This window comes from Peromyscus eremicus, chromosome 8b (assembly GCF_949786415.1).
Source record: "Peromyscus eremicus chromosome 8b, PerEre_H2_v1, whole genome shotgun sequence".
NCBI lineage: Eukaryota > Metazoa > Chordata > Mammalia > Rodentia > Cricetidae > Peromyscus > Peromyscus eremicus.
Genome location: NC_081424.1, coordinates 41,821,030 through 41,837,651, shown reverse-complemented (window position 1 = coordinate 41,837,651; position 16,622 = coordinate 41,821,030). Strand labels below are relative to the sequence as shown.

General features: G+C 43.7%; 1 protein-coding gene across 1 annotated transcript; it reads left to right on the top strand.

Annotated features, from left to right (window-relative positions):
- Positions 1 to 204: 204 nt before the first annotated feature.
- On the top strand, positions 205 to 15,803 carry Fuca2 (alpha-L-fucosidase 2). The gene is made up of 7 exons (XM_059272720.1): positions 205 to 534; positions 2,078 to 2,265; positions 4,798 to 5,137; positions 5,943 to 6,153; positions 6,568 to 6,758; positions 14,322 to 14,430; positions 15,636 to 15,803. The coding sequence occupies exons 1-7, from the start codon at positions 302 to 304 to the stop codon at positions 15,774 to 15,776; spliced, it is 1,413 nt and encodes a 470-aa protein (XP_059128703.1). The 5' UTR covers positions 205 to 301; the 3' UTR covers positions 15,777 to 15,803.
- Positions 15,804 to 16,622: the final 819 nt, after the last annotated feature.

Sequence of the window (16,622 nt, the reverse complement as noted above, 5' to 3'; positions counted from 1 at the left end):
AACCCGGAGTCGTGGCTAAGCCGATCAGGTCCGGCTGGGAAACAGAACCCAGGGTTGGTAAAGGGCCGAGGCTGGGGAGTAACCGACTTCCTTGGTTGTGCACCTGAGTGACCTTCTTGAGGTCCTTAGGCGATCTGGACTCACCAAACCCAGCCACGCCCAACTCCCTCAGCTGCCAGTCATCTGACCAATCTGGTCAGGTGACAGCGGCGGAGCGCACTTAGCAGAAGGCGGAAGGCCGGGCGGGCGCTAGGCCAGCGGCCGGAGCTGGCAAAAAAAGGTTTGGGGTTGTCCTGGTGACATGCTGTTCCCAGAGGGCCCTAGGCAGGTGCGCATGCGCTTGGCACTCCTGCTGCTATGGCACCTGCTGTCGCTCCTGCCACGATGCGGGGCCACGGACCCCCCGCGCTACGACCCTACGTGGGAGTCTCTGGACCGCCGGCCGCTGCCCTCCTGGTTCGACCAGGCCAAGTTCGGCATCTTCATCCACTGGGGAGTGTTCTCCGTGCCCAGCTTCGGCAGCGAATGGTTCTGGTAAGTGCATACTCCTGCCCAACGCACACACACACACACACACACACACACACACACACACACACACACACACCGGGCTTTGTGTCCACCCTCCGCCATGGCAGTCAGGAGCCAGCCCACCTGGCGTGAGAGCTGCTTGCTTGTCACTGTTTGGGCCGTGGATCGGTTTGTACTTCCAGATGTTGAGTAGTTTCTTGACTGAATGTCTCGTCTGCATCAACATTGAATATATGTGTTTCCCTGAGTTCCCAGGCAGACTGTAGGTGGACCTGGCTATAGGGTGTAGCTCGATGGCAACACCTGTGTAAATAAAGGAGTGACAGTCCCAGAATTTTTTTAAAAAAAAGTGCTTCAAAGGGGATGGAGAGATTACTGAGCGGTCAAGGGCACATACTGCTCTTGTAAAGGACCTGAGTTTGGATCCTAGCACCCACGCCAGGAGGCTCACAGCCATCTGTAACTCTGGTCCCAGGGGAATTCCATGCTTCTGGACTCCTCCGGCACTTGTACATACCTCCACACCAGCACACATGTAATTAAAAATAAGATAAGGTCTTTTGAAGTAAGTGCTTCATGGATCAGGTATGAAATTAAGATCCTTGCATGCTAAATCAACAAAAAAACCCAAAGCAAATAAAGGGGTAATAATAAAGGTGCATTGCCTCACCTTACCTTCAGTGTCACATGATGGTAGACAGGCATCATCAACTCTTTCACTTTTCACTTCCTGCTAACCAGAAAGCCGGTTTCTCTCTTCGTTAGGAATCCCCATAACCACCAGGTGGCGCTTGACTTTAGTCCCAGCACTTGGGAGGCAGAGGCAGGCAGATATCTGAGTTTGAAAACGTCCTGGTCTATAGAACAAATTCCAGAACAGCCAGGGTTATACAGAGAAACCATGTCTCAAAGAACAAAACAAAACAACAACAACAACAAAAAAGGCAATCCCAGTCTGATCCTAGTCTGATCCTAGTCTGATCCACTAGCCAGCATGGGTCATTGTGATGGATACTCATGAAGTACAGGTGTGACTTTGGGTCAGGCACAGGACATGCTGCTTGCTTGCTGTCTGTGAGGTCTTCCAGTGTAGTCTCAGCCACACAAAGCTGTCATCCCACTTTGGGGAGGCAATGCTGATTGTGGATTTGCTCAACCTATGAAACTATTTCCCGCTATCTACCCAAAATGTTTTCTGTTAATGAGTGTGACAGGTGCATGCTATGTTTTAGGCCTATAGTCTTGAAATCTTAGCTACTTTAAGTTCTGTAGTGAGCTCATGTGTGAAGGCAAAGATTAGAGAAGACCTAGAGAAGAATTAGGAGAATCAGTGGCTGGATTACTGGAGGACTTCACGGGGGACAAGAAGGCGAACAAGCCGAGAGTATTGGTTTGCATAAGCTACCCTTAATGCAAAGTCACTCGGATGGAGAGATGACAGAGAATCGGGCAGTAATCTTCGTAAGGAGGGGGTGGACATGGGGCGAGCCTAGGCAATTACATTGATGTCTGTGTCATCCATGTGCTCGTTCTTTTCCTCCCATAGGTGGTATTGGCAAAAGGAAAAGAGACCCAAGTTTGTGGAGTTTATGAAGGATAATTACCCCCCTGGTTTTAAATATGAAGATTTTGGGGTGCTATTTACAGCCAACTATTTTAATGCCAACCAGTGGGCAGATATTCTCCAGGCCTCTGGTGCCAAATATGTTGTCTTAACCTCCAAACATCACGAAGGTAAGCAGAGCACATACAACATATGCTAACAGTGGTTTGGGAATGTAAGGTCATTCTTTTGGGTGGGGACATGAAAGCAAAGTAATCCCATGAAACCAGGCTTCTCTCAGAATAACCACAGGTGGATATTCACAATTGCTTACAGTTTAAGGATCACATAGTCCACTTCAGTTGGAAAGCATTATGGATCCTGGCACCTACTACAGAATGAGAGGAAAGATGAGCACAATTTTTATGTGCACATTTAACCACTGAAATACATAACCGGATTTATCTAAAGCTGTTTGAAGAGGATGAGTGCAGCCAGTCAAAGTTTACAACTAGAGTCACACTTCCCTTTCTGTTCATTTGTTTTGCTTTGCTTTTTGTTTTCTGAGACAGGGTTCCTCTGTGTAGCCCTGGCTGTCCTGGAACTCATTCTGTAGACCAAGCTGACCTCCAACTCAGAGATTCACCTCTCTCTGCCTCCAGAATGCTGGGATTAAAGGTGTGTGCCACCACAGCTGGGTTCCCTTTTTCCTCTTTAATGCATTCTGCAAAAGCATTGTGGGCCTTAGTCTTGACTCCACACAGAGTTGGCTGTACTTTGGGCCAACATTTAGATAAGCAAATGTTGGTAAGTGAAAGAAAGACAGAGACTTCAAGGGAAAAGAGTTAGAGATTTATAATAATGCCCAGAAATATCAAAAGAATTCACAGGAGTCGTGAATCAATTCTGGTATAACCACTCAGTGTCCTTAAGACCAGAGAACATTGGCTAATGCTGTCCCACACTCATGTTAATGCACAAGGTCGTTTATTTTGCGTGATCTTCTTTATCTTGAAAAGTCACCTTATTATGTTCTGCGGGGGTGACAAGGAGGCAGGTGAGATGAACGCAAATCAAAAGTCTGCAGTTACCTTTAATATTTTCCCCTTTGGCCACAGTCTGATAGCTGCACAACTTTCTCCTCTAGATGTTTCTCCTGGTGGGAGTGTGTCGGTTTCCTGATGTCTAGGAACTTTCTCAAACTATCTCCCACAAAGTGAGTTCATTGAAAAGAAAGCCCAAATACCTTTAGACTAGTGTTTCTCCACCTCCCCAATCCTGGGACCCTTTAATATACTTCCTCATGTTGTGGTGACCCCCAGGCATAAAATTATTTTCATTGCTACTTCAGAACTGTACTTTTGCTACTGTTATGAATCGTAATATAAGTATCTGTGTTTTCTGATGGCCTTAGGTGACCCCATGGAAGGGTTGTTTTAGTCCCCAAAGGGGTCACGGCCCACAGGTTAAGAACCGCTGCTTTAGACTGAGGCCAGGATGCAGACAGTATGTGTTTGGGTTCAAGGATCCGTGTGCCAATTGTTTACACTGCTTACAGAAAATGTACTGCTGACTTCAGCTAGGAGGAGGGTCATTGTGCACTTGGAGTGATGTGCTGAGATGAAGAACCACGTGGCTGTTGGACTGGAAGTTTTGAGGCAGACCTTAAATATTGACACTGCCTTCAAGCTTCCCACAGACATCCTTAGAGAGAGTGCAAACTATCAGAGGAACTTCTTACAATGAACCTAAAGAGTGAGTCATTTCTCAGGCTTGTCCCAACATTAACAGTGAAGTGAAAGGCAAGGTGTCTTGTGAATGTCCATCCTTCACGATGCTCTAAGACTTCAGTGAGACAGTAACAAAGTTTTTAAGGGTCTAAGGCATGGGCTGACATTTCTGAGGATTTTATACTATTTCTTTAGCATCTCAGTTTATATATCTCTTCTAATATTTATGTAGAATGATGACCAGTCTTCCTGTTGAAATGTGAATTATTTCAGAGTGTAACACCGTGTGTTAGTTTTCATTTTGGGGTACTTCGAAAAACTATAACCAAGTTTATGGCTTTAGAGTAAGATAAATGGAGGCAAAAAGTACAGAACTCCTTAGAAATAGCGTATCTTCTCCCTCTCCATTTAAATTCATTATCAAGCACCAGAGGTTTGCTGCCTGTCCTCACTAGTATTCTGAGAATCACACTGTAACAAAACCCATCCGAGCAGTAGAGCTTAGAACATTGTTCAGAAGATTCACACAAATCCCGCAGACGATACATCTTGGGTCTTTATTCCAAATAGTGGAGAGAATTGCTCAGTGTGATGATGTGGAAGGTGTCCCCCTCTTAGAGACCATCCACTATTATTGATTCTATATTTTGCACTAAATGCTGTGCTAACAATTGGCTAAAGGATGTAGCTAAAACCACTGCAAACACCATGACACAATGCTTCACCCCAAGAACCTCAGATTCTGTAACCGGAGACGGAGTGTACAGCTCTTACAATGGACCCTGAAAATTGCTTTGGAAGACACCAATCCCACATTATTTATGTTCTCATCTGTTTGTTTAGATGAGTACAAGACAGACTGAAAAGTTTGCCTAGAAACAGTTTTTTGGAGAAGCAGTGAATTATGAGTTCCGTTTGAATTGTTTCGTGGGTTGAAACTTACTGAAGTCAAGGTTATAATGCTTCAAGAATTTTCCTACTGCCGTTTTCCAGGCTTTACCTTGTGGGGTTCACCCTATTCCTGGAATTGGAATGCAGTTGACGAGGGGCCGAAGAGGGACATTGTCAAGGAGCTTGAGGTGGCCATCAAGAACAACACCAACTTGCACTTTGGACTGTACTATTCTCTTTTTGAATGGTTCCATCCACTCTTCCTGGAGGACAAATCCAGTTCATTCCAAAAGCAGCAATTTCCCATTTCTAAGACATTGCCTGAGCTCTATGAGTTAGTGAACAAGTACCAGCCCGACGTCCTGTGGGCAGATGGAGATGGGGGAGCACCAGATCACTACTGGAACAGTACTGGTTTCTTAGCCTGGCTGTATAATGAAAGGTCTGTACACTTTTATGCACCTGTACTTGCCTGAAACACTCCTAAAGTGTATCTAAGCATTTACATTTCTGTGGTTTTGTGCTCATTTGTGGTGTGGGACGAAGAAATCGTTATAAACAATGCTTGTTAGCTCAGTTAGTATTTAGTAAAAATAATCAGGAGTAAACAAATCAGGGGTCAAATACAATCAAACTGGTTTTGTAGTCAATTTAAAAAAAAAAAAATCACAGTCCAGGAATGATTGGGACCATCTGCTTCAATTTGTGCGTCTGTAAGTGGTGTCCTGTTTGTTCTCTCTTCTTGAGCCACCAGACATAAGAAATTTGGGGAGTATATTTCACATGATGTCAACGCTCAATTTTTCAGAGATTTTTCCAGTAGTAGGCACAAATTATAAGAGAAAGGCTAGGATATATGAGGCTATTTAGTCTGGGGGGAAAAACTTGAGTATAAATTCAGCTTAGTCTACTATTCATACCATGAGAATGGGAACTTCAGGTAGTATGTAGTGCTCTCACGCCTGTTCTCATGGCTGGACTCTGGGTTATATGCCAGTTATCTGCCCCATAACAACGGTGAAGGAACTCATTCTTCAGAGAAGCTGAGGAGTTCACTCCAATCCTGGAAACAGCAATGTGAGAGTCTAGGCTCCAGTCACCACACATCTACTTGGCCTCAGAAGCAGAGGCTCTCTGACGTCTTACGGTCATTTGTCGGGGGTGGATTTGGAGAGGATCTGTTTGTGACGTTTCCTTTTGTTTCAAGAATGCTTTTGCTTGAAGAGAAACTCCACCTTTCATTTCAGCCCAGTTCGGAAGACCGTGGTCACCAACGATCGCTGGGGAGCTGGTTCCATCTGCCATCATGGCGGCTTCTATACCTGCAGCGACCGTTACAATCCTGGACACCTTTTGCCACATAAATGGGAAAACTGCATGACAATAGATCAGTTCTCCTGGGGTTACAGGCGGGAAGCTGGAATCAATGATTATCTTACAATTGAAGAATTGGTGGAGGTATAGTAAAGTATGTTGTGGGGTTGTTACTCTGGAATGTTCTTCATGATGAGGTGGTTACAAGGATTTGTTTTCTTTTCTTTTTTTTCCCCAGAGCTGAGGACCGAACCCAGGGCCTTGTGCTTGCTAGGCAAGCGCTCTACCACTGAGCTAAATCCCCAACCCCTTGTTTTCTTATCATTGGGATAGTGTAGTGCCACAAACTCAGGGCATTGTCCTCTGTGTTTTTTTTTTCTATGAAGTGATTATGTGTTTCATACACACACACACACACACACACACACACACACACACACACACAGATTGACACATGGGAGATGAATTATTTTTTTCTACTTCAAACTGTATTTGTTTTTTGTTTTTTTTTTGTTTTTGTTTTTTTTTTGTTTTTTTTTTGTTTTTTTTTGCTTTTAGCAACTTGTGGAAACCGTCGCATGTGGAGGAAATCTTTTGATGAATATTGGTCCCACACTAGATGGCATCATTCCTGTGACTTTTGAAGAGCGATTAAGGCAGATGGGATCGTGGCTCCAAGTCAACGGGGAAGCTATTTATGAAACACACCCTTGGAGATCTCAGAATGATACTTGCACTCCAGATGTGTGGTAAGTTTTCCTGATTAACAGGTCCTGTTTTGATAGAGGAAAGCACTTAATATCTGAGCTATATACAGAGAGATAGCAGGATAAAAGGAGAGAGACTTATTGGCTGCTGCCTGTTCCAATGTAACTCAAATGCAAAGAGACAGAATAAGAATTAGAGTGTCACTGAACATAATGTTTTTCAAATTCTGCTTAAATAATACCTAGTTATCCCCTAGTGGTGGGCAATGTTTAGCTAAATTGACTCTTACAAAATTGGAAGACATTTAGATCAGTAAAGAATGCTGAGTGGTTAATGTAAAACAGACTAGTGTTTAGTCACTAGTAAATCCCTAGTTTTTCAGATATTAAATCCCATCAAAGTAGCAAACAAGAGATACCCAAGTGTACCTGGAAGTTTCTCCAGTTTTGCCTGGCCTGCGGTCAGGACGAATCTCTCCCACCCATGTCCCACAGTCGCTTGGTCCCAAGGAAACACACAGAGGCTTATATTATTTACAAACTGTATGGTCTAATGGCTCAGGCTTCTCACTAGCTAGATCTTATAACTTAACTCAGCGATTTCTATTAATTTATGCATTGCCATGTGGCTTCCTGTCTTACCAGTACTTTCACATCTTGCTTCTCCTGATGGCGGCTCACAGTGTCTCTCCACTCTCCTTTCTTCTTTCTTTCCAGTTGGAATGTCCTACCTAACCTTATTCTGCCTCACCATTGACCAAATGACTTTATTTATCAACCAATCAGAGCAACACATTCACAGTGTACAGAAAGACATCCCACAGCACCCAAGAGCAAAGCAAACAAAAAAATTAAAGCTAGCCAAAGCAGGAGTCTGAGAAAATGGTAGAATAAGAAGGACCAACTGTCCCTGTAGAGATACCAGCTGTGATGTTTAAGATTCATATGATGGTGGACGAGCATCAGAAATGGTACTAAATGTCACATTAAGGAACTTCAGGTAAAATGTAAATGAAACTATAACCAGAAATCATCTCATATCCTTTAGAATAGCTATTTTTTTGTTTGTATTTTGTTTTTTGAGACAAGGTTTCTCTGTGTAGCCCTGGCTATCCTGGAACTTGTTCTGTAGACCAGGCTGGCCTTGAATTCAAAGCTCTGTCTGCCTCTGCCTCTCAAGTCCTGGGATTAAAGGCATGTACTACTACCACCGGCTTAGAATAGCTCCTGTTTTTAAAAGTACAGCTGATGATCTTGGAGAGATTGGAACTCCTGTACACTACAGTTTGAGAGGATGCAAAAATCACAGCTGCTGTTAATGGGTAATATGTCAGTCCCCCAAAATATTAAAAATAGAATTACTCCCCTACCCCGCGGTTCTACCTCTGAGCAAAAGAATGACACCAGAAGAACTATATTCCCAGAAACTCACACATGAGAGCATTGGAGTCCACTTATGGATGATTAAGTTAAATACACATACACATACGCATACACACTGTGGTACATGTATATTATTATTCAGTTTCTGAAAGGAAGGAAATGCTACGGTGCAGATGGATTTTCAGAAATTTGTGTGAAGTGCAAGGACCCAGTCTCAAAGAGACAAATGTTATTTATGAGATACCTAGAGTGGTCATAATCATAGAGACAGGAGCTAGGGGGAGGAGAGAATGGGGAATTGTTTACAGGGTGCAGAGGGTCCTGCCACTACAATTCATTCATCATATGTACCCTAACTCCTGAGCTCTCCTTCCCTCTCTTGTACTCATTTGTCAGACGATTGCCTTTGGTTCAATCCAGCTGTACCTTCTGAGGCTGCCCTTGGACTGCTAAGTGTGACTAGACCTGCGGTCACATATGTACAATGTCAAATTAGCTCACACTTGGCTTTAAGCCCAGCCCTTGTTTTCTCCCTCACAGCCCAAATCCTCCAAGCCAGGATGTAGCACGGTTTTCTGATTCCACGCCTCATTGCCAGTCCCGCTCTTTCTTAGTTCCTTTCTCACCCACATACAGACACGTTATTTATTTTTATCTTTAAAAGTCTGACCTCGTCTCCAGCTGCCTTCCCATTCTCTCCTTTCATGCATAATAAAATACCTTGCCTCGAAAAACCAAAACCAAAACCAAAACAAAGCAAAAGATATCTTGCAGAACAACTTTTAATTGTTGTTTCTAGCTGGAGCTCCATTCCTTTTCCGTCGAATTCACTTGGTTTAGGCTTCCATCCCGCACCTCCCCAAATAGCTTTTATCAAGACTCACCATGGTCCCTCCCTTACAAGCCCAGTAGCTGGTGCCTGTTCTCTGAAACCACGGGCACTGTTGGCCTCAGAGGATCAGACTCATTGGTTGTTCCTTGTTAGTCTCCTATGCTTGATCTTCCCAATCACTACAATTGAACTTGGACTTCCAGGTTCATCTGTCTTAATTCCCCAACTGACATTTGTTGCTATTAACCCATCTTTCTTGTATAGCCACAGCTGTCTTAGTTAGGGTTCCTATTGCTGTGAGGAGACACCATGACCACAGCAACTCTTATAAAGGAAAACATTTAATTGGGGGCTGGCCTACAGGTTCAGAGGTTTAGTCCATTATCATCATGGTGGGAAGCATGGCAGCATGTAGGCAGACATGATGCTGGAGAGGTAGCTGAGAGTTCTACACACAGATTGGCAGGCAGCAGGAAGAGAGAGACACTGGGCCTGGGCTTGAGCATTTGAAGCCTCAAAGCCCCATACCCATGACAGACTTCCTTCAAGCAGGCCACACCTACTCCATGAAGGTCACACCTCCTAATAGTGCTACTCCCTGTGATCCTACGGGGGCCATTTTCATTTAAATCTCCACATTCCCCTTTCAGCCCCCATTGGCTTGTAGCCATATCAAAGTGCAAAACTGCATTCAGTCCAACTTCAAAAGTCCCCGTCTGTAGCACATCACAGCGCAACCCTGTTTGACAGTCCAAAGTCTCTCCCAAGACTCACAGCAATCTCATAACCGTAATCCTCTGTAAAGTCAAAGTCCAAAAAGCAGAACACATACTTCCAACAAATAATGGCAGAGGATATACATTAACGTTCTAAAAGGGAGGAAAGGGGAAAAAAAAAGGAGGAAAGGGAGCATCCTGGGGAATTACTGGACCGAAACAAGACTGAAAAACACCAGGGCAAACTCCAAACAATGCATCTCTGTGTCTGATGTCAAAGTGCTCTTCAAGGCAATCCAGGCTTCACCTTCACAACTTCACACAATGACCTCTCTGGGCCTCCATGCAGGGACACCCCTGCCATGTGCTTGTCCTCAGCAGCTTTCCTTAGTCGAGACAGAAAGCTGGTGAAAGTGTATTTGAACAAGGAGGCCATACTCCAGCCCCAGCAAGTAGTAGGACTTGGCAGCTTTGGCACATGGTCCTGGCTTTAGAGCTAAGGATAGAAGAAAGGGGTTATGGGATCTCTCTTTGGGACTACTGAAAGCTGCTGAGGCCAGGTATGTGTAAGGGTTGTCCCTGTAGGCAGACCTAGAAAGAGGCCATTGTGTGAAGCTGTGAAGGTAAAGCCTGGATTGCCTTGGAGACCCCAAGATGTTGGAAAGGGTTTCCTTCACTGCCTAAGCTTGGCTGCCCTAGAACTTGCTCTGTAGACCATGCTGGTCTTGAACTCTGAAATCTGCCTGCACCCACCTCCCTAGAGCTGGGATTAAATGCTTGTGCCACTGTACAGGGCTCTAAATTTTCTTCAATTCTTTTTTCACAAGTTGTTGGCTTAGCTGGGTGGCGTCTTGCCCTGAGGTCACCACTCCCTTTATTCCATCTAGCATCAGGCTTTTCTTGAATCTTTTTATCTCCTTGAACACAGGAGTTAGCTCCATTAAACTTACTGGGGCCCCTTTTTTCCTCAAACAGTACATTTTGTATTTTTCCTAGCTCAGCTTGTTCCTTTTCATTATAGATCTGCATAAGCATGGCCACTGATAACTCCATGACACAGTCATTGCTAGGCTATTTTGAAATCTCTTCTGCCAAAACTGTGAATCCATAACTCTTGAGTTCATCCTCAGGCAGATTTTTTTTTTTTTTTTGACAAGGGCAGAAAGCAGCCACATTCTTCACACAATATCACAGGAACAGTCTCTAGGCCACATACTAAAATTCTTCTCCTCAGAAACACCTTGAGCTTGGCCCCTACAGTTCAAATCACCCTTAGCACCACTGTCTTTCATGCTTCTACTAGTATGACCGAATTAAGCCCCACGGCAAGTGTTCAACTGCTTTTCTAATCCAAAGTCCACATTCCTCCAAACAAAAACATGGTCCAGTCTATCACAGCAATACCCCAGTCTCTGGTACCAACTTATGTCTTAGTTCTTCCAACAAGGCCACACCTACTCCAATGAGTCCATACCTCCTAACAGTGCTCTGTGAGTCTATGGGGGCCGTTTTCATTTGAACCACCACAACAGCCAATTCATTATTGGATCTATGGTTTTTATTTCTGAAATGTATATAGACTCTGGCTGCCTCTCATTCTCTCTGTGGAGGTTCCTAACATGTGGCTCTCCATTTTTGCACCAATGAATTATTTTAGTACCTTCCCGATTGATCCTCTTTCTGCCCTATTCTTTGTTTTCTATTATTACTCAGTTGGTGGGGGTAGGGTTTGGGATATGTGCATGTACTTGTGGGTACAATGCACACATATGCACAGCATGCATGAGTCCATCAGAGGACTTGGGTATCAGTCCTCAGACACGTTCTACCTTCCACTTGAGCCAGCTTCTCTTACTGGCATGGAGCTTCACTACATAGACCTGGGTTGCTGACCTACCCATGAGTTTCTAGATATTCATTCATCTTGCCATTGTTGAGATTAGAGTTCTGGCGATTAAAACTCAAGTCCTCAGCTGGGCAGTTGTGGCGCACGCCTTTAGTCCCAGCACTCGGGAGGCAGAGCCAGGCGGATCTCTGTGAGTTTGAGGCCAGCCTGGGCTACCAAGTGAGTTCCAGGAAAGGTGCAAAGCTGCACAGAGAAACCCTGTCTTGAAAAACCAAAAACCAAAACAAAACAAAACAAAACAAACCCCAAAACCTTAAGTCCTCATACTTGTGAGGCAAGCACTCTCCCAACTGAACCATCTCCCAGCCCTTGACCCTGCTCCTTTTAATATAGTCTCGAGAGAGCAATCAGAGAAAACTATTGATTTATGATTTATTTATTTAGTCAGCATTTCATGATGTAACCCAGGCTGATGTCATGCCTGGCTTAGAGTTTTTCCATACACAGATTCTTCCAAGACTTCTAGTCTCAAGGGAGAGTAAGGCCTTACAGAGGTCTCCTTGGCCTTAATGAAATCTGGTCCTTGTTCTGTCTGCTCTCCCTCTCCTCCTGCCCCTTGCTGCTGTATCTGCAAGCCAAGCACACTCGTGCTCTGTGGCTTTTGTGCTTGTTTCTCAGCCTGGAAGACTTTCCCACATGCTGGCATGGAGTTTCCTGTTCTTTGGGTTTCATGGCTGCCTTCTCAGAGAGATTGTCCCTGCCTGTTCTGTTCAATGTTGCATCCAAGGCCTACTTTTCTAACACTAGTAGGCCTTGTCTTTCTGCATGTTTTTGTTTCTCTGGGTAGTCCTGGCTAGCCGGGAACTTGCAGAGGATCTGCCTGAGTGCTGGGATTGTACTGGCTGGTTTTGTGTGTCAACTTGACACAAGCTAAAATCGTCAGAGAGGAAGGGGCCTCAGTTGAGGAAATGCCTCCTTGAGATCCAGCAGTAAGGCATTTTCTCATTGAGTGATCAATGGGGGAGGGCACAGCCACCCATGGTGAAGGTGTTATCACTGGGTTAGTGGTCCTGGGTTCTATAAGAAATCAGGCTGAGCAAGCCAGGGGAAGCAAGCCAATAAGCAGCTCCCCTCCATGGCTTCTGCATCAGCTCCTGTCTCCAGGATCCTGCCCTGTTTGAGTTCCTGTCCTGACTTCCTTTGGTGATAAACAGCAATGCTGAAGTATAAGCCAAATAAACCCTTTCCTCCCTAACTTGCTTTTTGTCATGGTGTTTGACACAGCAATAGAAACCCTAACTAAGATAGGGAGTGAAGCCTTATACTCCTATGTCCTAATGTTTACTTAGTACTTCATTCATTCATTGATGTGGTCATTCTTGCTTATTCCACTGGAATGTGGGCACATGAAGTCAGGGACTGTGTTCAATGCTGTATCTCTAGCCATACAACACCGAGGACTGTTTACAGATTTCTTTAAATATTTTGTTGAGAAATTGGGTGAGCACATGAATGTATCTTTGTCTAGATACATCTAGAATTCCTCTTATTTTTCCTACTGTTCTCATTTATGCTGTGACTCTTGGGTTGAATGTCGTTTTCTTAGCAATGAAGCTGTCTGATGTCCCAGTCTTTAAACAAAACAAAACAAAACAAAACAAAACAAAAAAACCTTTGTGGTGGTTTGAAAGAAAGTGGTTCCCTGGTCCTATTAGGAGGTGTGGTCTTGTTAGACTAGGTGTGGTTTTGTTTGAGAAAGTGTGGGGGTGGGCTTTGAGGTCTTCTATGCTCAAGCTACGCCCAGTATCACAATTGGTTCTGCTATCTGCAGATCAAGATGTAGAACTCTCAGCTCCTTCTCCAGCACCATGTCTGCCTGTATGACTCCACTGTGTGCAGCTATGACAATAATGGATTAAAGCTCTGAACCTGTAAGCCAGCCCCAATTAAATGTTTTCGTTTATAGGAATTGCCATGGTCATGGTGTCTCTTCACAGCAATAGAAACCCTAAGGCACCCTTCATTACAATTTTTGTGCTTCCTATTCTTTTATATTGTGATTCAAAACTTACACTTTGTTATTTATGTGATTGTCTGCATTTTTCCATTCAAGCCTATGCCACATATAAACAAGAATTGTGTTTGGCTTTCTGTTGCATCCCTAATAGTGAGCACACTACATATCCCTGTGACTTTGAGTCAGCAGGTGGAAAGCCATGCAGCTCCACTTAGCTTCTTTCTACACTCTGTTTTCACCTCCATGGGAGCAGTTTGGAGCAGGATATTAGCTCATGAAGCCGCCTTCCCAGAACTTCATTTTAGCTAGGTGTGGTAGCATGCCTGAAATGCCAACACTGAAGAGGCCAAGGCAAGGGGACTGTTGTAAGTTCAAAGCCCGTCTCAGCTACAGATTAAGACCCTGTCGCTATGGACGGTGGTGGCACAAGCCTTTAATCCCAGCACTCGGGAGGCAGAGGCAGGTGGATCTCTGTGGGTTCAAGGCCAGCCTGGTCTACAGAGTCAGTTCCAGGACAGTCAGGACTGTACAGAAAAACCCTGTCTTGAAAAACCAAAAATCATAAATAAAAGACCTTGTCACAAAACAGCAAAAATAAACTTTTTAATATTGGCGGACTAGAAAAGTAACGCAGTTTTTATACCACGGGTGTGTGTGTGTGTGGTATGGTGGTGGTGGGTGGGAGTAGGTCTTTTTATATTACTAGTGGTGACATGGTCAAATGTCTGTAAAACAATTCCAGACATGATCCATAAATAAGGAGAAACACGGGGCAGAACTTGTTACCAAGCTGTTTGTTTTTCCTAACCAGGTACACCTCTAAACCCGAGAAACAAAGAGTCTATGCTATTTTTCTTAAGTGGCCCATCTCAGGAAAGCTGTTTCTTGGAGAACCTGTGGCTAGTCTGGGGGAGACAGAGGTAAGAAAGAAGTTTATCTTGACTATTCCCTTCAATTGCTGACGAAAACAGGCTGGGGAGAACATAACTTGTTTTAACGTCGAGGGGAAACTTTCCTGTGGTCCTCTTGGACCTAAGACAAAGTGACTTTAAAATGAGCTCAGACAGTTGCAATAATGGCAACTAATGTTCAGCCACCGTTTTGTGAAATTCTAAGAAAACTGAGTTTATGAATGACAATACCTCCATGCATAATGACGTACAACAGGCATGATTCTTCATAGTTAACTCTGTGGTGTTCAAGGTCACTCCATGCATTGAAAATGAGTTTTTCATAGAACTTGAATTGTTTCCCCCAAACACCACACCAAGAACAGATCTGAATCAAAGTAAGATGTTATGGTTCGTCTATCATAATTTAAGGCTGTCGTCAGACCCAGTGGAGTGTGTTGTGACATATCTTGGGGTCCTTGAGACACTGGTAATCTTTTTGGAGTGAAGTGTCATGTGAATTTCCTTGTGTTACCTTTCCACATTTTATTTCCAACACTGGGGGTTGACCAGGCTGAAAGAGAGATTTCAAATCCATTATTAAAGCCCAACCTCCACACCTGGATATGGCAGCAGCTATCTTTTTTATCTTGGTCTTGCATGGCATTAATTAGTACAATTAAAACATAGGGGTTTTATTTTGTATTGATCCATGTGATAAAGTGTTATGGTTCAAATAACTCTTGAGTATGTACAGAACTACTTATGTGAATTCACTTTGTCTGAACAAGACCCAAGACTGTAAAACAATCCTAGGGATCATTGGTTGAATTCATATGCTACTGACCAGTGGAGGTCACTGGAAAACCTGACAGTCGGGGCTGACCAGGAGAAAGAAGTATTTATTCAAAACAGTGTGTAAGAACTGGGCTGGCATGAATTGGGCAAATTGCTCCCAATTATTTCCTATCTCTCATCCCCTCTTCAACTCTGGCACTTCAATTTCCCCAACTCTGGCACTCTATTCTCCTTTCCCAATCTCTGTCCATGTTTGTTTACCTCCTGAGGGTAATGTGGGAACAACAGGAGGAAGATGTAAAATGGCACATGAATGACAAAGGTAAAAATGGACCTCTGTCTGTACTTTTTTTAGAAACTCGGTCACTCCTTAGAAAGCAGATGTTGCAATGATGTACTTGGGAGCATTTGTACATTGTCCATGTTTCCAATTACAGGTAGAACTACTGGGCCATGGGCAGCCACTGACTTGGACTTCTTCAAAGCCAAATGGCATCACAGTGGAGTTGCCACACCTAAGCTTTCACCAGATGCCCTGTCAATGGGGATGGACTCTCACACTAACTAATGTGACTTAACCTGCAGCCGAGAGATGTATGCCACAGGTAACTCTAACCCCAGGGAATAGCAGGTATTTTTTAATAGGAGCACTAATGAAATCCTGGTAAAAATGGTAAGAAAAAGCTACTGATTAGGCAATGTAGGCTCCTTTCTTCTTTCCTAAATTGCTTATGTTACTGAAGAATATTTCAATGCTTTCCTACTAAGTCTCTTCTCACTGAATTCATGTCACCTGTCAATCACAGGTGGCAATCTGTTCTAGAGAATGTAGAAACTGATGATGTTATGGACTGAATTCTCTCCCAAGTCCTATTCTTAGATAGAAGCCCTAATACCCTACTGTGGCTGCATTTGGAAACAGAACGCTTAGTGAGATGATTAAGATTAAACTGAATCATAAGGCTAGCCCTGATGTAATAGAATTTGGTGTCCTATACGAGAAGAGACAACAAAGATGCAGGAGTCCAGGGGAAAGCCATGTAAAGTCTAGCAAGAAGGCAACCATCTGCAAGCCAAGAAGAATGTAGAAGAAACCAAATCTCCCAACACCCTGATCTTGGACTTCTATCCTCCAGGACTGTGAGAAGAGTAACTCCCTGTTGTTGAAGCCATCCAGGATGTGTTTGATCTCTCCCCACCCACTCAGTTATGAACCCTCATATATAATGCAGGCAGTATGTAATAAAGTTGGTTGGATGTGTTTTTCCAATGAATTCACTAATTATCTTTTCATTGTAAAGACTTCCCTCTTATTTATAAAACTAATTGCTGTAGACATTTAACATTAATATTAAAGATACCTTAAGATCTTAATATATATTCTCCCAATTTGGAGATAGAGTGAGATTGGAAGACTGGGGTTA

Bases quoted from the DNA above. Each gene is read 5' to 3' on its own strand.
- Fuca2 (XM_059272720.1), top strand. From the start codon at position 302: ATGCTGTTCCCAGAGGGCCCTAGGCAGGTGCGCATGCGCTTGGCACTC. The intron at 6,154-6,567 runs GTATAGTAAAGT...TTTTGCTTTTAG, and splicing joins CAATTGAAGAATTGGTGGAG to CAACTTGTGGAAACCGTCGC. The intron at 6,759-14,321 runs GTAAGTTTTCCT...TTTCCTAACCAG, and splicing joins ACTTGCACTCCAGATGTGTG to GTACACCTCTAAACCCGAGA.